This window comes from Bubalus kerabau, chromosome 3 (genome assembly GCF_029407905.1).
Source record: "Bubalus kerabau isolate K-KA32 ecotype Philippines breed swamp buffalo chromosome 3, PCC_UOA_SB_1v2, whole genome shotgun sequence".
In the NCBI taxonomy this organism is placed as follows: domain Eukaryota; kingdom Metazoa; phylum Chordata; class Mammalia; order Artiodactyla; family Bovidae; genus Bubalus; species Bubalus kerabau.
Window position 1 is genome coordinate 188695569 of NC_073626.1, and position 22530 is coordinate 188718098.

The following is a 22530-nucleotide window of genomic DNA, read 5'->3' on the forward strand; positions in this document are numbered from 1 at the left end:
ACCGTCAGGCAGGGACTTCTGCTGCAGCGTGCAGGCTCAGGAGGCGTGCCGCTCGGGCTCTAGTTGTGGCGTGTGGGCTTAGCAGGCCCCGAGGAACGTGGGATCTTTCCTGCCCGGGGATGGAACCCACATCCCCTGCATTGTAAGGTGGACTGTAACCGCTGGGCCACTAGGGAAGCCCCAGCAGTAAAGTCTTTTTAGGCTGAGCCACGTATGGACTTCTGGATGCAAGGCTGCCGCACTGGGCGGGCGCAGCATGAACGTGACCTGTACGTGCCCCGCCACCGCTGCTCAGCCGCTCGGCCGCGTCCGACTCCTTGCGACCTCACAGACGGCAGCCCACAGGCTCCTCCATCCATGGGATTCTCCAGACAAGAACGTGGAGTGGGCTGCCAACACCTTCTCCAGGGGATCTTCCTGACCCAGGGATTGAACTCGGGTCTCCTATATTGCCGGTAGATTCTTTACCGTAACATTCAGAGGGCTGTGTCGTGACATTTGCTTTCTCAGAGCCAGCTGGAAGCAAGCCCTTGGCACCCCAGGCCTGCCTGTACCCGTCACATGTGCCCCCGCAGGAGATACCAACCTCCTGGAACCAGAAACCTCATGCATCTTTTCACCGTGAAGTCCACAGTACCCAGCAGAATACCAGGCACGTGGTAGGTTCCCTGGTATTGACTGAATAAACACTAAACCAACAGGAACACCACTTCCGCAGAGCACCGGAATGTCCAGAAGGAGTGGGGAGGACGCGGCCGTCAGAGAAGGGCGCGCCAGGCCCTCATCCACTGGGCTCCGGGGGAACCACCGCTCACAGGTCCCTGAAGTCCCTACGGGCGGCCCGGGCCCCACCCCGGCACTCACGTGCTCACACTTCCTGCGTCCCCCCAGAGGGACTGCCCACCCTGTCCCATCCACAACCACAGAAACCAGCACTTCCAAACGAGTTATTTATTTGCATACGGAAAACAAGACCTCGGCCAGGGGCCCAAGGGCAGGAAGGGTGCACCAGGCCTCCCGCACCAACCCGCACTCACCTGGAAGGAGGGGGGAGGTCTACAGACTTCAACTCTCCCATCCCCACCCACCCTATCCCCTACTCAAAAATAATTCTCCCTTGCCCCCATTAAAACCTACTCAATCAAAAGAATGGGACCGCCCAAGAGAAATGCCAGGAAAAGACAAGCTACTGTTAAGCGTGAAGATGGCAGCTGGCAGCTCCATCCCAGTGACAGACTAGCCCCCCCTAAGGGTTTCCAGGGTGACAACCTGTCCTCCCATGGGGTGAATCCCAGTCTTGAAACAAGATAAAACCCTAGAGCCTAAAACAATCTCCCATGACCTCTGAATTCCAAAGCCGGCCACCCCACCCCGGCCCAGCCTCTCGCTGGGATGAGCCCCCCACGCGCTTCCGAGGGGGCTGGGCCACGGAGCAGGCCAGCCGGCTACAGCCTGCGCCCCTCGTCATACTCCTCCCTCGTCAGCCACTCGGGCTTGTACGTTGACAGGTGAGCCACCACGGACGCTCCCAGCCAGACACTAAAGTGCCGGCTGGAGCCCGCAAACACGGATGCCTTGGTGGGGAAGAAATGGCTGGCGAGTAGCTGGTAGAGACGCATGGTGAAGCCAGGGTAGAGGGTGTTGCCCCCGCAGGGCACCACGTGGGAGGTGAGCAGCGGGCGCAGGCTGGCCTCGCAGGCCTCGATGGAGTCCATGGCGGCCTGGGAGAGGCTGGGCCCCTGCAGGTCAAACACCTGGGGGCTGAAGAACATCTCGGGGGCCAGCCGCTGCATGGGGGTCAGCTCCACCTTGGTGCCGTCTGGCAGACGGTAGCTGTTGCGCTCGTCGGCGCCGTCCGGCAGGCTCTGATAGAAGTCCAGCTCGTCCCCCAGGTTCTGTGGCACATAGCACTTATGCATCTGGGTGCTGGCCACGGTGTCCAGCTGGAACAGGTTGTGGCGATTGTAATCTTCCTTGAAGAGGCTCTTAAAGAGATAGACCGAGAGGTCCTGGCCCGCAAACTCCAGCGTCTTCGCCCCGGGCCGCAGTGGGCGGCCCAGGTGGAAGGGCTGCACGCGGGTCAGGCCACAGCCTGAGTCCACCACCACGCCCGTCAGCAGGCCGGACGAGTACAGCGACATCTCCAGCTGGTCGGCCAGGAGGACGGACGGCACATTCAGCAACTCAAACAGGATCTGCAGGAGGGGAGCAGAGAGACGCTCAGCGAGCTCCCCAGGACCGTGCCAGGCAGAGCGCGAAGCGGCACAGACGTGCGTCCTCCAGGGACCGCCCGCCCCTTGCGGCTCACCCTGGGGGGACTCGGGAAGGCTCCTGGAGGATCAGAAAGAGCCAGGCTGGCCCTCGGGAGCTTGCTTGACGACGGCCTTTGGGAAGCCCGTTCTGGTGGACGGGCAGGGAGAGCCTGGGCGTGTGCACGCAGGCGCTGAGGCGCCTGGCTGTGTGAGCAGCACAGCGCAAGCCAGGGCAGGTCCAGGGCGGGAGCTGCAGCCTGAACTATTTCAGTTGTTTTCAAATTTTTTTTTTTAATTTTTGGCTGTGCCGGGTGTCTGCCGCACAGGCTTTTCTCTAGCTGCGGCGATCGGGGCTGCGCTGCGGCTGCAGGGCCCCTCTCGCTGTGACGGCCCCTCTGCTTGTGGGGCTCAGGCTCTCGGGGGCTCGGGCTCAGTGGTTGTGGCTCCCGGGCTCCAAGCACAGGCTCAGTAGCTGCGGGTCACGGGCTTGGCTGCTCCGCGGCACGTGGGACCTTCCTGGACCAGAGATCGAACCCATGTCTCCTGCATTGGCAGATGGATTCTTCACCACTGAGCCAGCACGGAAGCCCCTGAACCATTTTTTTTAATAAGACAGAAGTGATGAGAGAAGAAAGCCATGCTGCACACAGCCCACCGCCTCCTGAAAGGAGGACCAGCAGGAAGGGAAGGCGGCAAGGCGGGGGCAGTGGGGCGGGTGGAGGACGCTCACCTCCTGACATGGGAAGCCCGTTTTTTAAGATAAACACTTTCCAAACACCAGGACAAAGCTGGAATTCTGATCTTTAGAGTTTGGCAAGTCCCCCGGCTAATTTTTCCCCTGCCTGTCACCCCCCAGTCTTTACAGAGCACCCCACCCCCTCCTCCCCAACTGCCCAGCCCAGGCTGCGTCCCCAGGGCTGACACCACAGATGCAGAAAGGCTTGAACGGGCCAGCTCTGTAGCCCCTGGAGCCTCTGGCCACCTAGCCGCCTTTGCAGGCCCACAGGCCCACCTGCTCCCCTCAGTGGGAGGGAGCTCCATCCATTCCTATGCTCAGACTATTGTCCCCTTACCATCCATTCCCCATACAGAAGCCAAGGTCCTCTTTTTCCAATAAAAATCAAATGTGACCCCCTCACCCCATTTAAAGCTCTCCAGGAGCTCCATATTCACTCAGAGCAGAGGTTGGCAAACATTTCCTATAAGTAGTTCAGGGTATCAGATGTAGCAAATCAAAATACAAAATGCCCAATTAAATCTGAATTTTAGCTGGACAACAAATAGTGTTTCACTATATCCTATGACCTCCCGGGTGGCTCAGACAGTAAAGTGTCTGCCTACAACACAGGAGACCTGGGTTCGATCCCTGGGTCGGGAGGATCCCCTGGAGAAGGCAATGGCAACCCACTCCAGTGCTCTTGCCTGGAAAATCCCACGGACGGAGGAGCCTGGTGGGCTACAGTCCATGGGGTCGCAAAGACTGGGACACAACTGAGCGACTTCCGTTTCCCTTCACTTTATATTCTATGCAACATGGGATTCGCTGGAACAGTGCTTGCTGTTGATGGGAAATCCCAGCCTACCATGCATTTCATCTAGCAGACCTGCAGCGGCGAGCCATGGCCTCGCTCCCGCTCCTCAGTCCTGCTGCTGTGGGGTGAGAGCAGCCTCAGCTGACATGTAAGTGAGCGGCCGCGGGCACGTCTCAATAAATCTTTATTTATAAAGACAGACGGTAAGCCACACCTGACCAACTGGCTATAGTTTGCCAACCTTTGATTTAGAGTGAAGTCCAACCACATCCCACAGCCTACCAGACCGATGAGCTCCGGCCCCCGGCTCCCTGTTGCCACCCTCCCTAGCTTGCTGGGCTCCAGCCTCCCAGGGAAAGCCTCCCTGATCACATCAAAGGGGCTCCCCTGTTCCCCTCAGTCAGTCTCACCCCACTGCATTTTGGTTTTAGAACTGATTACTACCTGGAATTCTTGTTAACTTGCTCACTGTCAAGCATTCCTCCAGCACATAAGCTCTTTGAGGAACAGAAGGTGCTGTGTGAACATTTATGGAGCCGTGAGCGCCCAGAGCCCCCTCCCCACCGCACCCTGTTCACAGAGCGCTGACCTGCTGTGCCTCCTGCCCCAGGGGGCCTCTATGAGACCCCCCTCGCCTAACACGAGTGCTGGGCACACACGCGGGGCACAATCAGCATTCACGGCGTGAATGCTTCAGAGGGCGGAGCTCCCGTGCCCACGTGGGTCTGAACACAGTGTCAGGCCCGCTCCCTGGAGGGGCAGCCCAGAGAAGGCCTTACCTCCAGGGTCTTCTGACGGTCCACGGGCTCCTTCAGGGGGCTCTCTGTGACGATCACAGGGAAGTCCTCGTGCTCCAGCCGATGCTTCTCCAGGATAAACGACCAGATGTACTCCACGCCCTCCCAGTTGACGACGCGGCCCCGCTGCACGGGGTAGCTGAAGGTGTCGGGTCGGCAGATGTCGATGCCGAGACTCACACGCCGCCGAGCGCAGCTGGGGCCCGGGTTCTCCCGGCAGGGGATGTAGTTCACGACACTGGGCAAGACCAGCTGCGGCTCATTCCAGCCCGACAAGCCAGCCTTCAGAAAGGCAGAGCCGTGGTCAATGATGATGGTTCTTGCAGACATGGTGGAGGCGGGGAGGCCTGCTCACGGGCTCCGCAAGCAAGTCTGGCCACCTGTGGAGGGAGAGGACAGGGGTGACCATGCACCCCCTCGAGGCCGCCACTGGCTTCTCCACCCCACAGTCAAACCTCAGGCTCCCCTGAGCTCATCTGCTCACCTTTCCGGGCCTTTGAACAAGCTGCAACCTGCACCTGGAAGGTTCTTCCCAAACTCCCATTCTATGAAGTGCACCTAACAGGCCCCACCTGGATGGCCAGCCGATCCACTTTCCCCGCTTCCCAGCAAGCTTCTCCCCCTGCACTTGGCATGCCGTCCCCACCATGTGGGCATCTCTGCTCCCGGGGGCTCTCTCACGTTCTGCAGACCTGAGAAGCTCGTCACAGAGGACGGGCCTGTGGACTTTGGCTGCCTGACTGAGGACACGCGGGAGACGCCGCTCCAGCTGCGGGGCCACCGCCCTCGGGAGTAACAGCGAGAACAGGAGCAGCGACAGGAGTGACGACGACAACCGCGGAAGCCACGCTGCAGGAGACGCCCTCTTGCCCATCCAGTGCTGCGAGGCTGAGTGAGGCACGCAGCCATGTGTCCATCAAAAATGATCAAACAGCAGCAATTTCACAGGGTTTGACCCAGCACACGGTCCCACTTCCTTTTCACCACCGTCTGTACTGTTTCACCTCACCACAGGCCCTTTGGCAAGCGCCACCATGACGCTCACTGACAGGCAGGGCAGCTGAGGCACACAGAGATGAAACCCCCTCCCAGGGCCACACAACTGGTAAGACCAGGGTGAGACTTAAACCCAAACCAAACTCCAAAGAACATGGCGAGCATCAGGCGAGGCTGATGAGAAGATACAGAGTTTGAGTGTGTGCTGAGAATCTAACGGACTATATACAAGAGGCTCGGGTTACACAGCTGATCGTGACCGTGGTCGGTGCCCTCATCTGCACAGTGAGGGCAATTACAAACACACACACGCTGAGAAGGCAGGCGTGGTCACCACCTGATTTTCAGACTTGACTATAAAAACTGGACTAGCCAAGGCTATGTGGTATTGGTCAAAAAGGATAATCACACAGCTCTGAAGGACAGGGTGGAGAGTCCAGAAATAAATCCACACGAAAAATGCCACCTGACCTTCGACAAGGTGCAAAAACAATAACATAAGGAAGAAGAGTCTTTACAATAAACGGCAGGAACGACCGCAGGTCCCCACGCAAAAAAAGAATCTTGAATCCACGCTTCATACTTTGCTCAAGATTAACTCAAAATAGACCATAAACCTAAATATCAAACCTGAACCTATACAAGTTCTGAAACAAAACACAGCAGAAAAATCACTGTGATCTCCGAAGTTTTCTAAGATACAACATTAATAGCCTGATTCATAAAAGAGCAAATTGAGAGGTGGGGCTTCATCAAACTTAAGAACTTTTGCTCTTCAAAAGAAACTATTAAGAGAATAACGAATACAAGATACAGACTGGGAGAAAATAGTTACAAACCACATACCTGATAAAGAACTTTTATCCAAGAAATATAAAGGACTCACAAAACCCAATAATATGAAAATATCCCAATTTCTTGAATGGGTGAAAGATTTAAACACTTCACAAAAGACAATACAGGAATGGCAAATATACACGGGAGACAATGCTCAACGTCGTTAGGAAGATGAGAACCAAAAGCACCATGATGCTGCTGCACACCTATGAGAACGGCTGAAGCCGCAGGCCGACCACAGCAAGAGCTGACGCGGAGGCGGAGGCCCGGAGCCGCATATACGCCAAGAGCTGACGCGCAGGCGGAGGCCCGGAGCCCATGCGCGCTGCCGGCGGGGGTGCGGCACTGTGCTGCTACCGTAGAAAGCAGCCTGGCAGCTTCTCAGAAAGTCAAACATGCATCGACCACACAGCGTAGCGTTTCTACTCCAAGGATTTACCCAAGGGAAACAAAAGCTTCTGTTTGCACAAAAACACATGTTCCTGTGTTTAGAACTTTCACTCATAATCACTCAAGTGTAGAAACAAGCTAAGTATCAACTGGAGAGGCACAGACACATCTCCATCCAATGGACTCGCACTCAGCAAGAAAAAGGACTAAGTGATACACACAGTAACATGAATAATTCTCAAATGCATTGAGCTCCACGTGAGAGGTCAGACTCAGAAGATGCGTGCTGTGGGAGTTCCCGTGCATACAACATTTTGGAAAAGGCAAAAGCATAAAGACAAAACAAATCAGTGGCTCTCAGCAGCCAGGGGTGGAGAAGGGCTGGCCCCAGGGGGCGCGGGGCACTGGGGGTGGTGCTCTATTCTGGCTGCGGTGGTGGGCACACGACTGCATTTGTCCAAACTCCCACATGCACACGGTACAAAGAGTGGCTTCACTGAGTAAAAATTAAGGCGCAAACCCAGTGGATGTGGAGACAAATGAAAGATACATGAAATCCCCTTGCAGAATGCACATGGTCACAACTCAGCAGACTTGGTATCGAGGATGCACGTGGGTGTCTAGCATGAGAGACCCTGGAGCAGCTCAGCCTGAGGCCACGCTCCGGAGCCACCACTCCGCCAGCGGTGCGCCTACCTCCGTTTTTGAGCTGCAGCCGCGTCGACCTGGCGCTACAGAGCAGGGCAGCCACCGCCTGGCCCTGGCCAGCAGCCGCCCGCTGTCACCAGCCTTGGGCCTCTGGTTAGGCTTCCTCGAGTTAGCTCTGACAATAGATGGGGGACAGCAAAGAGAAGGAGCGAGACGGAACCAAGGCACCAGTCTCCTCCCTTGCCTGCTGGGACCGAGAGCGATGGAGAAACGGGCATCCAGATGACTTCTGGGACGTAGGCTGTAGCACCAACCTCTCTGCACCTCAAGAGCAGGGCAGCTCGTAACCGCTTCCTCCCCCCGGCGTCTGGAGCCAGGAGGCGCAGGCAGGCTAATGTCCACTGGGACGCTTGATCAAGTTGCTCAGTCTCGCCCCTGGCGTCTGGAACCAGGAGGCACAGGCAGGCTAATGTCCACTGTGACGCTTGATCAAGTTGCTCAGTTAGGGACCTCCAGGTGGGTGGCCCAGCTGCCCTGGCCTGGGAACTTGAGGATGGGGAGCAAGGGGCCATCCTCCCCCTGGACCATGACTGCAGGAAGAAAGTCTGGGTGGCTCCAAGGAACCCATCCCCAGGATGGAGACTAAAATGTACACATTCAAAAGCATTTTACTGAATCACCTACTGTATAAAACAAACCCCTACTGAGCATTATGGATCCAAATCATTCTGATGTGCTTCCTACCCTCCCAGAGCTTACACTCTACTGAGAGAGACCGTCAGCAAGCACCTGATCAATGCTTCACGCCAGGTGGGATTAGCACAATTAAGAGAAAGAAAATCTGGTAAAAGCAACACGGAGTATAAGGGGCACAGAGGCTTGGCATTATTCTAAACAGGACCTCTTTATAGAGGGACAGCTGAGCAGAGACCTGAGTTCAGTGAGAGAACGAGGCATGCGATTACCTGGGAAATCATTCCAAGCTAAAGGAACAGCAAGTGCAAAGGCCCTGAGGCAAAAGCTGCCGGCTGTGATCTAGGAGCATCCCCGAAGCCCGTGTGGGGGACATGGCGGGCGAGCGGACGGGAGCTGAGGGTCTCAGACGGGCTTTCCAGGGGTGCTGTGCTGTGCCTCGAGCCGAGAGGAGCCACTAAGGGTCTGAATTGGGGAATGAGTACTATCTGACTTGAGTTATAAAAAGGACCACTGGGCTGATATAAAGTTCAGACCATGAGGGCAAGACGAGAAGCAGGAGGCAGAAAGCCGAGAAAGATGCTGGCGGCGGCACCAAGCTGCTAACTCCCGAGGAGAGAGGTGCTCAGATTCTGGACGTGTTTAAGAAAGATGCGTACGACGCAGTGTGAGACAAGATGAGGAATAAAGTGCGATGCCAAGATTTTTACCCCAAAAAGCCGGAAGAATGACATATGCACTCACAAAGAGGAAGACTACGGAAGGAACAGGTTTCGGATAGGGAGGAAATCGGGAATTTGATTTTGGACACGATAAAAGTCTGAGATGCCTACCAGACACACACGAGGATGCCTTAAGGCAGAGCTTACAGTTACCTGAGCTGGAGCTGCACCTGAGGTCAGTGGATGGGCGCACGCATGCTCAGTCGCTCAGTCGTGTCTGACGCTTCGTGACCCCATGGACCGTAGCCCGCCAGGCTCCTCTGTCCAGGGATTCTCCAGGCAAGAAGACTGGAGCAGGCTGACATTTCCTCCCCCAGGGGGTCTTCCCGACCAGGGATCGAGCAACTGGTGTCTCCGTGTCTCCTGCGCTGGCAGGTGGATGCCCTACCACCAGCACCGCCTGGGGAGCCCTAGCGAATGGGTGGAGATGCAGATTCTGGGGATGCATGAGATCATGCGGGGACCCGCTGTAGAGGAAGACTGATGTCTGAGCGGCTCTAAGGTCTGGAGGCCGGGCCTTGAGAGGAACCAATGAGGAGGATGAGAAGCAGAGGCCATGGAGGTGAGCAGGAACCCAGAGGGGCCATCTCAAAGGCCAAGCAGAACAACTACTTCAAGAGAAGAGCTGCATGTGCTGAGAAATCAAGATGAAGACAAAGAAATACCAACTGGATGAAGCTACACAGAAGCCATCAGGCAAGAGAGTTTCACTGGAAAGGGGAGGAGAAAAGTCTGAGGCATGGGAGAGAGATTCTACAGAACGGAGCCTGCTCTGCAGAAACTCCAGCACTCTACAAAACAGCAAGCAGTGCCAAGGGAGCGCTGAGAACTAAAGAACATGGCCACCAACACAGTGTGCGCTTTCTGACCCTGGACACTGAGGAATGGGCTCCCGTCATGAGGTGCAGGGACATCTCTGGTACCAGTCAAGACGCAGTAAGTGCAGCATAGTCCTCTCTACCGTGAGGATAACTAACAAGTTCGACATCACACAAAAAGCAGCCCCCTGGAGACTCTGAACAGCAAAAGGGAAACAAAACAGACTGAGGAGGAAAGTCACACCCAGAGAAGCAGCCCCTGGAGGCGGCGGCTGTCTGTCTGCGTCCTCTTTTCCCTTGCAGCACTGACTTGAGGCATATAAAGCATGTCCTTTGACCATAAAGCAATTAAAAGAAGTCAAAATCAGAATGACATCTGGAAAATCTCCATATATGTGAAAATAATGGTACCTGGGTCAAAGAAAAAATTAGAAAATATTTAAACTGAAAATTGAAGTAGAATCTAAAAATTCAGGAGATGCAGCTGAACAGCACTCGGGGGATCCACAGCACTGTGGGCTCAGTCGCTCAGTCGTGTCCTGTGGCCCCAGGGACCGCGGCACGCCAGGCCTCCCTGTCCATCACCAGCTCCCGGAGTGCACTCAGACTCAGGTCCACAGAGTCGGTGATGCCACCCAACCATCTCATCCTCTGTCACCCCCTTCTCCTCCTGCCTTCAATCTTTCCCAGCACCAGAGTCTTTTCTAATGAATCGGATCTTCGTATCAGGTGGCCAAAGTATTGGAGTTTCAGCTTCAACATCAGTCCTTCCAATGAATATTCAGGATTAGTTTCCTTTAGGATTGACTGTTTTGATCTCCCTGCAGTCCACAGGACTCTCAAGAGTGTTCTCCAGCACCATTTATAGCATTAAATGTTTATATTTGAAAAAGAAAACCACGTTTCAAGTAAGCTTCCACCTTTAGAAGCTGGAAAAAGAAGAATGCGTTAAATTCAAAGCAAGCAGTGGATGTAAATAAAGAACAAAATCAATAGGGAACCAATACAGAAAAGTCAATAAAACCATAAGCTGGGTCTTTGAAATGATTAATAAATTGATAAACCTCTAGTCAGATTGAGAAAGAAAGAGGTAAGACACACGGGACTGCTGGCAGGAAGGAGGGGACATCATTTGGACACCACACATGTGAAAGTAACAAGAAGTGATCATGAACGATTTTGTGACTATCAATTTGACAACACAGGTGAAAGGAAGAAATTTCTTCAAAGACATAATCTGTTCAAGTTCACTCAAGAAGGAATATATAAACTGAACAGCACTGTGACTATGAAAGAGATTGGATTTTTAAAGAGATTGGGAGTTTAAAACCGCCCAATGAAGAGAACTCGAGACCAAATAGCTTCACTGGTAAATGCTACCAAAAATTTAAGCAAAGAAAAAATGATTTTAATTGTACACAACGTCTTCCAGAAAGCCGAAGATGAGGTCCCATATCTCATGAGGGCAATGTGACCTTGATGACCAAATCAAAGATACTGCAAAAAAAGAAAAACACAAACCAAAGTCTCTGATGAACAAAATTCTGAATAAAACATCAGCAAACTCAGCAATATATAAAAAGAGTAATTTGCTAATTTTTGTTCTTTGGTCGCTAATTTGAGTCCGTGTCCAACCCTTTGTGACCCCGTGGGCTGCGGCCCGCCAGGCTCCTCTGTCCATGGGACTTCCCAGGCAAGACACTGCAGTGGGTTCCGATTTCCTTCTCCAGAGGATCTTCCCAACACTCATCAACTAAATGGGGCTTTTCCCAGAAATGTAAAGCTGGTTTAAGATTTTTTAATTAATATAATTCAACCTACTGACAGAAGAAAGAAGAAAAACTACATGACCATCTCAGTGGGTGCAAAAAGAAAAACTGGATAAAATTCAACATAAACTTATAATAAAAACTCTCTACTACTAGGGGATAAAAGAGAATCTTCTTAACCTAAAAAAAGGCATCTCCAAAACCAAAAAAACCCGACAAATAATATACTTCAGTTTCCCTCCTAAGATCAGGAGTAAGACAAGGAGGTCAATTCTCACCCTCGGTGAACTGGGAGTTCCAGCCAGTAGCGCTAGAAGGCAAGGAGACTATGAAATCAAGAGCACATCAACTGGAGAAGAATAAACAAAACCGTTCCTGTGTGCAGAAGAACCCCAAAGTACTTACAAAAAAATATCCTAGTAGTAATAACTGGGCTTGGACAACTCCCAGGACATAAGTTCAATATTTTAAAAATCAATTGTATTTTATAAACTATCAATTAACAGCTGGAAATCAAAATTTCTTACAATAACATCAAAAACTATAAAATACTTTGGTTTAAATCTAACAAAACATGTTATACTGAGTACAATATGCTAACAACTACAAACACTGATGAAAGAAATCAAAGAAAACCTAAACAAATCAACAGATACGCTGTGTTCATGGACTAGAAGATTCAATATCATTAAGATGTTAATTCTCCCTAAATCGATCTTTAGATTTAATCCCAATCAAAATCAAGCTTCCCTGGGGCGAAGACGGTAAAGAATCTGCCTGCAGTGCAGGAGACGTGGGTTCAGTCCCCGGGTCGGGGAGATCTCCTGGAGAAGGGAATGGCTACCCACTCCGGTATTCTGGCCTGGAGAATTCCATGCACAGAGAAGCCTGGCGGGCTACGGTCCATGGGGTTGCAGAGAGATGGACACAACTTAGTGACTTTCACTCACTCACTCAAAATCCCAGTAGGATTTTTGTTTTAGATATCAACAAGACGATTCTAAAATTTATATAGGAAGACAAAGAAACTACAATAGTCAAAATAATTCTGAAAAAGAAGAACAAAGTTGGTAGACTTATACGATGTGATTCCAAGACCTATAATAATCAAAAAGTACAGTATTGGTGAAAGGATGGGCACTCAGATCAATGAAAAACAACACCCAGGAACAGACTGGGACAAATATAGCCAACTGACTGACAAAGACGCAAGGACATTTCAGTGATGAAAGGCAGTCTACTCAACAAACGATGCTGGAAAAACCGAATCCCTCCGAGAGGTTTAAAAAACCCTCAACCCATTCTTCACCTCTAATACAAACATTAACTCAGAATGAATAATGTAAACCATGATTATAAAACAACAACAACAACAAACCTGTGAGACTTACAGGAGAAAACAGAAGAGAAAATCTCTATGACTTTATCTAAGAACATCTAAGTGTTCTCAGATACAACATCAAAAGCAGAACCCATAAAAGGAAACATTTGTATCCTAGACTTCATCAGAATTAAAAACTCCTGCTTTTTGAAAAACGCTACTAATGAAAATTCAAAAGACTAGCCACAGGATGGCAGAAAATACAGTTCACCCTTGAATGACGCAGAGACTCTGACCTGCAGAGGTCCACTCACATGCGGGTTTTTCAATAACTGCGCACGACAACACTATGCTGCCCACGGGCGAATCCAAAGATGCAGAAAGGTGGACAGAGGACCAACTGCAAAGCTACATCCAGATTCTCAACTGTGCAGGGGTCGCTGTCTCTGACCTCCATGTTGTTCAAGGGTCAACTGTATTTGCAAGTCAAATTTCTGACATAGGACTTGTGTCCAGAATATAAAGAGTTATCGAAAGATCAATAATCAGAAAAGAGATGGAGGTGGCTCAAGGGGGTAGTGTAGGAAGACCCTGAGCTCACCCTCTCCCACAGGGCACACCAAACCTACAGCTGCATACGGGACAACTCCCTCTGAAAACTAGCTCATCCGCTCCTCAACAACAAAGGATCAAAGAGGCAGAGACGCCGCCTCACCCAAAACCCCATCCCCGGCCCAGAGACCCACAGCTGGGGGATCTCACAAGTACGGCGCTTCTCTCTGAGGAGAGAGGGGTCTGTATCCCACACTGGGTGCCCCAACCCTGGGACCTGCCCCGCAGACAGACGCCCCACCACAGCTGGCTTTGAACACCAACAGAACGCACATCCCAGATGGAGTGGAGACGCCACTCTTTTTTTTAACATGTTTTCCTTTTATTTTGGGGGTCACGCTAAACGAGACATACACGTTTGCAAAAAGGACGTTGGGCTTCGCTGGGCCCAGAGAGCTGACGGAGACTCGTGGGGTGAGGAGGGGCCCCGAGGGGAGGCAGGGAAATGGTGCCAGCTGGAGCAGGGACCCAACTGTGAACCCGGAAGACGTCCCCCCAGAATAAAAGCAAGTCCCTGCTGTATTCCAGGACAGGAAGGGAGCTGCTGGAAGTAGGATGGACAGGGTAAGCGTCTAGCTAGAGAATCCACTCTGAAAGGGCTTGCGGGCAGCCTCACTTGCCTCAGGACCCTTGGCAAAGGCAGGGAGCGTGCCGGTGCCTGGAGCACACACGAGAGCCTGACCGGCCAGCCGTGCAGCGTCTGCGGCAGGGACGGGGGCCCGCGGGGCTCTCCCCAGGATGCAGGCACCAGCCAGCCGCCTAGGTGGACGCCCTTTCTACCCCGCGAACCCCAGGGGGCACACTCCACCTCCATGCCACCCCCTGCCCCTGCTGAAGCCGGCAGGCGTGCCCAGCCTCACACTCCCCCTGGCCCTGCTAAAGCTGGTGGGCACACTTAGCCCCCACAGGGGACATCCCCTGAGTGCCTGGCTCTGGTGTCCAAGGGGGCTGGCATTTCCAGGCCTCATGGGCCTGAAACAATCAAAGACACTTCTTGGCAGGACAGCACCTGTGGGGCGCCGCACAGACCTGAGCCCGGAGCCCACTGCCAGGCTTCCCGTGGCAAGGCCCGGCTACGCCCGCAGCTTCAGCCGGGGGGCAGGCTACAGGCACAGCACACATCTAGAGGCCTTGGGTCTCTTTTGAAAGAAGCAGGTGGGGAGACGTGTGAACAAATGAAGAGAGAAAGGTAGGTGTGTGTGTGTGTGTGCACGCGTGTGCAATGGAATAGTACTCAACCATGACAAAGAATGAAAGTTTGCCATTTGTGATGGTACAGACAGACCTTGAGGGTATTATGCTAAGTGAAATAAGACAGAGAAAGACAAACACTGTATGCTTTCACTTATATGTGAAATATAAAAAAAATGAAAACTCACGCACACAGAACAGACTGGGGGCCACCAGAGGGGGGCAAAGTGGGTGAAGGGGGTGGAGAGGCTACAAAGTGAGTGAGCCACAGGGCTTTACTGTCCAGCACAGTGAGGGCGGCCAGCAATGCGGTACTGACATCTGAAAGTTGCTAAGACTAAATCTTAAAAGTCGTCATAACAAAAAAATGTTCTGTGACTTTGTGTGGTGACAGGTGGTAACCAGGGTTACTGGGGTGGTCATTTTGCAATGTATACAAATACTGAATCATTATGTTCTACACCTGAAGTTAATATAATGTTATAAGTCACGTATACGTCAATTTAGAAATAAAAAGACGACAGGAAATTAATATTTTAAAACTGGGCCAAAGATGTGCACATGCCGTCAAAGAGGCTTCACAGATGGTGAGCGCACAGAAAGATGCTAATATCACGATGGAAAGCTCGCTGAAACCACACTGAGGTGCCGCTACACACGCACTAGGCTGAGATAAAGTTTAAGCACAGAACCAACTGCTACAAGGTGAGAGACACTGAAACTCACATGCTGCTGCTGGGAATATACAAAGGCCCAATCAGGGCAAGAGCTTGGATGCTTCTTACAGAGTCAAACATACACCACTCAGCCCAGCAATTCTCCTCTGAAGAGCAGTAGAAGCTTAGGTTCGCATTCAAGCCTTTATGCCAATTTAAAAATCACTTTATACCAATGCAAATCACTAAGAACCGGAACCACTGGTTGTTCACCAGTTCTTCAACTGGGAATGGATACACAAACCGCGGTACACTCATTCCACGTGTTCTGCTCAGTAATGCGAGGAAACTGACCACTGAAACAACACCGTGACGCACTTCCAAAATCAGCCCGAGTGAAGGAGGTCGGGCCTACCTGCTGCCACCCACACTGACCTGGCATCGTGGGAAAGACACAGCCGAGGACAGAGGGCGGGTCACCCGGCACCAGGGCTGGGGTGGGGAAGCGCAGGCCACGGGGGAAGGGGCACAGCGCGGGCTGGGACCAGATCACACCCTGACGGCAGCAGCGGGTACACACCTGCGTGCACACATGTGTCAAAATTCAGAGCTACACGTCAAGAAGAGTGACTCTCACTGCACATAAATTTTTAAAAGCACATTTTGGGAACTATGGGTAAAATGTGAATATGGGTTATATTTTCAATGTTAAATTTCCTGCCCTTGATCACTATATTGTGGTTTTGAAAGAGAATATCCTTGATTTTAAGAAGATCTGTGTAGAGGTATTTACAGGTAGAATGTCATGCAATTTACTTTCAAATAGATCAGGGGAAAAAAGCATATATATATAGAAAAAGCCTCAAAGCAAATGTGGTCAAAAAAGTGACTACTGAATATGGGTGAAGGGTGCACTCTGAGGTGCACTGAACTATTCTTATAGCTCTAGGCATGAACAGTCTCTAAGAATTAAAAGCTCTGAGACAGAAAGGATGAGAGGAGGGAGGTTAGTTTACACTGGAGACAGCCAGCGGACAGGCTCCATGAAAGGAAGCGAAGAAACACAACAGAGGTGAAGAGGTCTGGGACCCCAGGAGGTCTGGGTTTTTTTAAGATGAGAAATAACACGCTAAGGGCTTATGCTGATTGGAATAATCCAGGGGAGGGAGAAAGGAGAACCACAATTAACTCTAGACGCTGCCATTAAGCTCGGGCCTGCTTCTCCACACCGTCCTGCACCTCCTGCCCCACAGCGCCGCTCTCCAGCCCCACTGACCTCTCCTGTCCTGTCCCGGGACCACAGCCTGTCCCTTCCTCCCGTGGGGTCCGGCATGTGCGTCCCTTTCTGTCTGAAACCCCTGTCCCTGCTCTTCAGGAAACCATCCTTCCAGTCTCAGCTCAAGGGTCATCCCCCAGAGAAGCCTTCACTGGACCACTCACTCTGTTCTCAGCCAATTTTACGTTAGCTCCTTTTATTATCTGCACTGCACTGAGCCAAGCAAGCACTCACTCACTTTCCTGTCTAGCTATCTCCCTCTCAAGAAACAGGACTCTAGATTCCAAGGTGGACAAGTTTTGGTCTTTGGCTTCCATGTTCCCATCACATCGCTGGCATACTTTTGTTAAATCCATCTGGGTTGGATGAATCAATTTCTTAGAATACTACCAACTCGCTGGCAGCACCACTGTTCCATATGGACTCGGCGCCCGTGGCCCTCAAAGAAGAGCTCCTCCGCAGGCTTCTGGTTCCCTGCCTGCTCAAAACCCCTTAACAGCTCCCACAGCCAATAAGGAGGCTTCCCAGGTGGTGCCAGTGGTAAAGAACCTGTCTGCCAGGCAGGAGACGCAAGAGATGTGGGTTCCATCCCTGGGTTCGGAAGATCCCCTGGAGGAGGAAATGGCACCCCACTGCAGCATTCTTGCCTGGGAAATCCCACGGACAGAGGAGCCTGGCGGGCTAGTCCATGGGGTCGCAAAGAGTCGGGCCCGACAGAGCATCGAAGCAGGCCCACACACGGGCAGCAAGATGAAGTCTGCGCGCGCCCTCGCCTGCAGAGGCCCCGGTCCTGGCCGCCGGCCGCCCTCCCGCCTCCTCTCATCTCCACGCACCTGGCGCTGCAGCAGACGCTGCTGTAAAAAGCAGGCCCCTCCCGCACCGCTGCTGTGTGCAGCTCTCTTCCACCCCACCCCAGCGGTCTTTGAGATGCCAATCAAACCTTCACTCCCAAAGGCAACGTCACACCAGACAACTTCCACCTGGCAGCTCAGGCCTCCACGGACCACACAACGCCCGCTGAGCGCTCACGGCGCGGTGCTCCCACAGATTACCCCACTTAACCTGCACAGCCCCGGACGAGGGCACAGTGCTCCAGTACTCTCTCTGGTTTGTGGATGGAGCAATTAAAGTTTAGAGAAGTGACGCGATCGGCTCCAGGACACCCTGGCTTCCGGGCAATCAGGAGTCAAACCCATGCCCGTGGGTTTCCAGAGGCCCAGCCGTAACTACCACCGTGATTAACCGCTGACCTAAGGTTAATCAGTTCTCCCAGCCTTAGTTTTCAGATGAGAAAACCTCCCTTTCGTGGATGTTTGAAGGATTAGCAATACCGTCTGAAGGAAACGGGGTGCAAACCTGAACACACTGGCTTTTGTTAAACCCGTGGGGCCCCGACTGCGCCTGCTCCCGTTAACTGTCTGCCCGGGGTCTCCCCTCCCCTCCGGGCCATCCCCTCTCCCCTCCCCAGGGTCTGCAGCGTTTGCACACAGGGCCCTTGAGGGTTTGTCCATCAGGGCTCCATCTGGGGCCCCTGTGAACTGCTCTGTGGTTATTAACATTTTGCAAGGAGTCCTCCACTTGGCCCTTTTATCTATTGGGTTGGCAAAAAAATTTGTTCAAGTTTTTCCATAACATCCTACATAAAAAACCGAACGAGCTTTTTGGCCGATCCAATCTCAGGGACTCTTATTTAAACACCCTGGGGAGGTCAGGGGAGGGTCAGTGCCAAGGGCTGGATGCCATCATCCCAGTGCTCATCCACTCATGTACCCACAGTCCGTCTCCAGGACCCTCTGCTGCTGGAGAACGCGGAGTGTGCTTCCCACAACCCAGGCACCCTGCCGGGCACGTCTGTCCTCATTTCAGAGCACAGCCCGTCTGTGAGGAGGCACTATCGCTGGCCTGTTTTATGCCTAAGGAAACGGAGCCACAGACATCTCACCCTGCTTCCCACAGCTTTAGCTGTAGATTAGGAGCTGGATTAGGGTCTGAACCCACAGTCTCTGGCTCCCGAGTCCATGCCTCTCACCAGGCAGCCACCTTGCTTCTCACCCCACAGCTGCTGTGTTCAGCACAGCACAAAGTCGTCCACATCCCACCCCATCGTGAACGTGTTGGGATACAGGCAAAGGGCAACGAGGGATCCTAATCACCTGGCCGTGGGTTAGGGAGAGCTACCTGGGTTCTCCAGTGGACCCACAACGACCCTTTAGAGGGAGGAAGACGCGACAACCCCGCTGGCTCTGAAGACGGAGGAGGGGCCGCGAGCCAAGGGGCGCAGGTAGCCTGCGGAAACCAAAACAGGCCGGGACAGGCCCTTCTCCAGAGCCGCCAAAAGAACACAGCCCTGACTTTAGCCCAGGGACGCCCATTCTGTGCTCTGACCTCCAAACAGCAAGGTAATGAATCTGTGCAATTTTAAGCATGACGTTTGCGGTCTCTTGTTATAGCAGCAACCACAGGAAACTCGGATGCCAGAGCAGCTGACAGCCCTTTCCTGCTCAAAGCTGGCCAGGCCATCGGGGTTCTGCGGCAGGGTCCGAAGGCAGAGCCCACCCCAGCACCCTCCCCTGACCCCCCATGGGCGGACCCCCTAAGGCTCCCTCAGGCTTTGTCTGCCTACCAGGGGAAACCAGACATTTTATCTCGAGACCAGACATGGCCCAGCTTCCCTGCAAACCTGGAACCAAGCTGGGAGCACAGAAGCCAGGGTCCCTACACAACAGGCCAAGAGCATGGGCTCCCAAGTCCCCTCCCTGGGGGCGAGGTGCTGGCAAGCCCCACCTGCCAGAGGCAGAGGGGTGAGACTCATTACAAGAAGCCTAAGGACAAGGGTGAAGTGGAGCGACTTCCCTGGTGGTCCAGCGGTTAAGAACTCGCCTGCCAATGCCAGGGACAGGGGTTCGATCCATGGTCTGGGAAGACTCCACATGCCACAGGGCAGCTAAAGCCCCACGCCCCAAACACTGAAGCCTGCGCCCCGCAACAGGAGAAGACACCGCAGTGAGGAGCCCACCCGCCACAACTCGAGAAAGCCCGCCTGCGGCAATGAGGCCCAGTGCAGGCAAAAATACACAAATGGACGTTTTTTTACAAGGTGGTGCTGATCCTTCCAAGGAGCATGTGGGTCCAAAGTGAAAGGGAAGTCGCCCAGTCGTGTCCGACTCTTTGCGACCCCATGGACTGCAGCCCACCAGGCTCCTCTGCCCATGGGATTCTCCAGGCAAGAATACTGGAGTGGGTTGCCATTTCCTTCTCCAGGGGATATTCCCGACCCAGGGATCAAATCCGGGTCTTCCGCGTTGCAGACAGAGGCTTTACCATCTGAGCTACCAGGGAAGCCCATGTGGGTCCAAGCTGAGCCTGTACCGTGGGAAGGGCTGGGGGCGCAGGGCAGAGTACAGAAACAGAAAGAGACATCAAATTTGCATGAGGGAAGACAGGGTTTTAATTACTCCTTTTCTTAACCTCATTGTGCCTTGAGGTATTTTAACATTACTCTCCCTGGCAGGAAGGATTGATTGACTGTCTCTTGGCATTCAGAAACCCTGATTAATGTAAAACTAACCAGTCGTTCTGCACTCTGGGGAATTAATCACTTAAATGTGGGAATTACTCAATAAACCGTTCAAACATGCAATAAACCAAGCCATTAAAAATTAATCGCTCGACATCCCGGCCATGTAAACAGGGCTAATAAGATCCTGGAAGCTTAGGGTGAGGAGGAAAAGGAAGCAGCTGGGGGAGCAATGACTTTAACCAGCCGCCCCCAAGGACCAGAGTGGACACACCGATGCCCGGGCCACACAGCTCAGATCACCGGGTCAGGGGATTCCACTTCCTGGGCCCTCCTGCCCTGGCCCTCGGACAAGGGCAGGCAGGCAGGCGAGAGAGAAAAGCAGCTCCCCTGGACTATTATGAGGACGTGCGGGGTTAGAGCTGCTGCCTGTGGCAAGCATTTACTGAGCACCTACTCCGTGCCAGGCCTTGTGCTGGGGTCCACAGATCTGAGCAGGGCTCTGCTGCGTGTTGCGTGTTGCAGATACCACATTTTTACAAACTGAAGGTCTGTGGCAATCCTGTTTCAAACAAGTCTATGGGTACAATTTTGCCAAGAGCATTTGTTCACTTCATGTCTCCATGTCACATTTTGATCATTATTGTAATATTTCAAATGTTTTCATTATTGTCGTATTCATCACAGTGATCTGTGATCAGTGATCGTTAACGTTATTATTGCAGAGAGATTATGACTCCTGGAACCTCCCTGGTGGTCCAGGGGCTAGTAAGACTCCACGCTCCCAGTGCTGGGGGCCCAGCGTCTCTGGCCAGGGAACTAGATCCCACTCGCTGCAAGTAAGACCTAGCACAGCTACATACATCGGTAATTTTTTAAAAAGATTATGACTCACTAAAGGCTCAGATTATGGCTAGTATTTTTTCAAATAAAATGTCTGTAATTAAGCTATGTACATTGGCTTTTTAGACACAGCATTATTGCACACCTAATCTACTACACTGTGAAATTAAAAAGTTTACGTTAGTACTCAGTCGTGTTCAACTCTGTGATCCCATGAGCTGTAGCCTGCCAGGCTCCTCTGTCCTGGACTTCTGCAGGTAAGAATACTGGAGTGGGTTGCCGACTCCCTCTCCAAGGGATCTTCCCGACCCAGGGACTGAACCCAGGTCTCCAGCACTGCAGGCCGATTCTCTACCGTTTGAGCCCCAGGAAAGTCCTCACTAGAGCAGAGTATAAACATAACCTTTATACGCACTGGGAGACCAAAATATTTGTGTGACTCCCCTTACTGCAACGCTGGCTTCATTGCCAAGGTCTGAAACCAAACCTGCCAGCGCCCCTGAGGTCTGCCTGTGCCCAGCGCCCCTGAGGTCTGCCTGTGCCCAGCGCCCCTGAGGTGTGCCTGTGCCCAACGCCCCTGAGGTGTGCCTGTGCCCAGAGCCCCTGAGGTCTGCCTGTGCCCAGCGCCCCTGAGGTGTGCCTGTGCCCAGCGCCCCTGAGGTCTGCCTGTGCCCAGCGCCCCTGAGGTCTGCCTGTGCCCAGCGCCCCTGAGGTCTGCCTGTGCCCAGCGCCCCTGAGGTCTGCGTGTGCCCAGCGCCCCTGAGGTCTGCCTGTGCCCAGCGCCCCTGAGGTCTGCGTGTGCCCAGCGCCCCTGAGGTCTGCCTGTGCCCAGCGCCCCTGAGGTCTGCCTGTGCCCAGCGCCCCTGAGGTCTGCCTGTGCCCAGCGCCCTTGAGGTCTGCTGTCACTGGGGGGGGTGTGTGTGTGCGTGTGTTAGGAAGCGTTTGTGTGTGTGCGTGTGTGTGTGTGTTAGGAAGCGTTTGTGTGTGCGTGTGTGTGTGTGTGTGTGTGCACGTGTGCATGTTAGGAAACATTTGTTTTCCAAAACATTGGCTATAAAGGAAAATACAGCAAGGGAGAGCAGTAGGTATTTTGGGAGAAGAAAGTTCTTACTTTGGACAAGCTGATCAGAAAAGTCTCTCTGAAAAGATGCCGCCTGCGTGAGACCTGAAAGGTGGCGGCACAGGCCTCAAGTGTGTCACGCAGAGACTGGACGGAGGAGACCGGAGTGCGGGCTTGGGGGCAGCCAGGAGTAAGGGTGCAGAGGGTCTGAGGCCAGGAAACCACAGAAACTAGCTTCTGCCCGGGGGACGCTGCCACGGACGGCTCCTGAGAGGAGAATCACGCTGGCCGTGGCAATGACACCAGAAGATGAGGCCAAGGCAGGTGCAGGAAGGCCTGCCGGAGGCCACCGAACCGTCGGGGGCAGCCAGCTGCTGCCTCCCCGGGGCCCGTGCCCCCTCCCTGATGGACAGCATCTGCTCTGGCATTGGGCCTGCCTGCCCCTCTTCCCCCACAGAGGCTGGGACAGGGCTCACTCGGCTCTCAGCTCAGCTCTTTCGTCCCAGCACTCTGACCACTTGTGATCAAGTGTGTCCCAGCACTTGTGATCTGGCTGAGGAGCCCCGCATGGCCCCCCACATGACTGTCAGGTCTGAAATG

At 53.2% G+C, this 22530-nt stretch overlaps 1 protein-coding gene across 5 annotated transcripts in view; it reads right to left on the bottom strand.

Moving 5' to 3' along the window:
* Window positions 1-936: 936 nt before the first annotated feature.
* ACTL8 (actin like 8) overlaps window positions 937-22530 on the bottom strand; it is an 82880-nt gene continuing 61286 nt past the window's right edge. For 2 of the 5 annotated variants that reach the window (XM_055574322.1, XM_055574321.1), the window contains exons 2-3: window positions 4564-4961; window positions 937-2195 (exon numbers count right to left, since the gene is read on the bottom strand). In XM_055574322.1, the coding sequence (XP_055430297.1) occupies window positions 1446-2195; window positions 4564-4911 (1098 nt within the window). In that variant the 5' untranslated portion in view covers window positions 4912-4961 and the 3' untranslated portion in view covers window positions 937-1445. The other 3 variants (XM_055574320.1, XM_055574323.1, XM_055574324.1) reach the window with 3 other exon arrangements.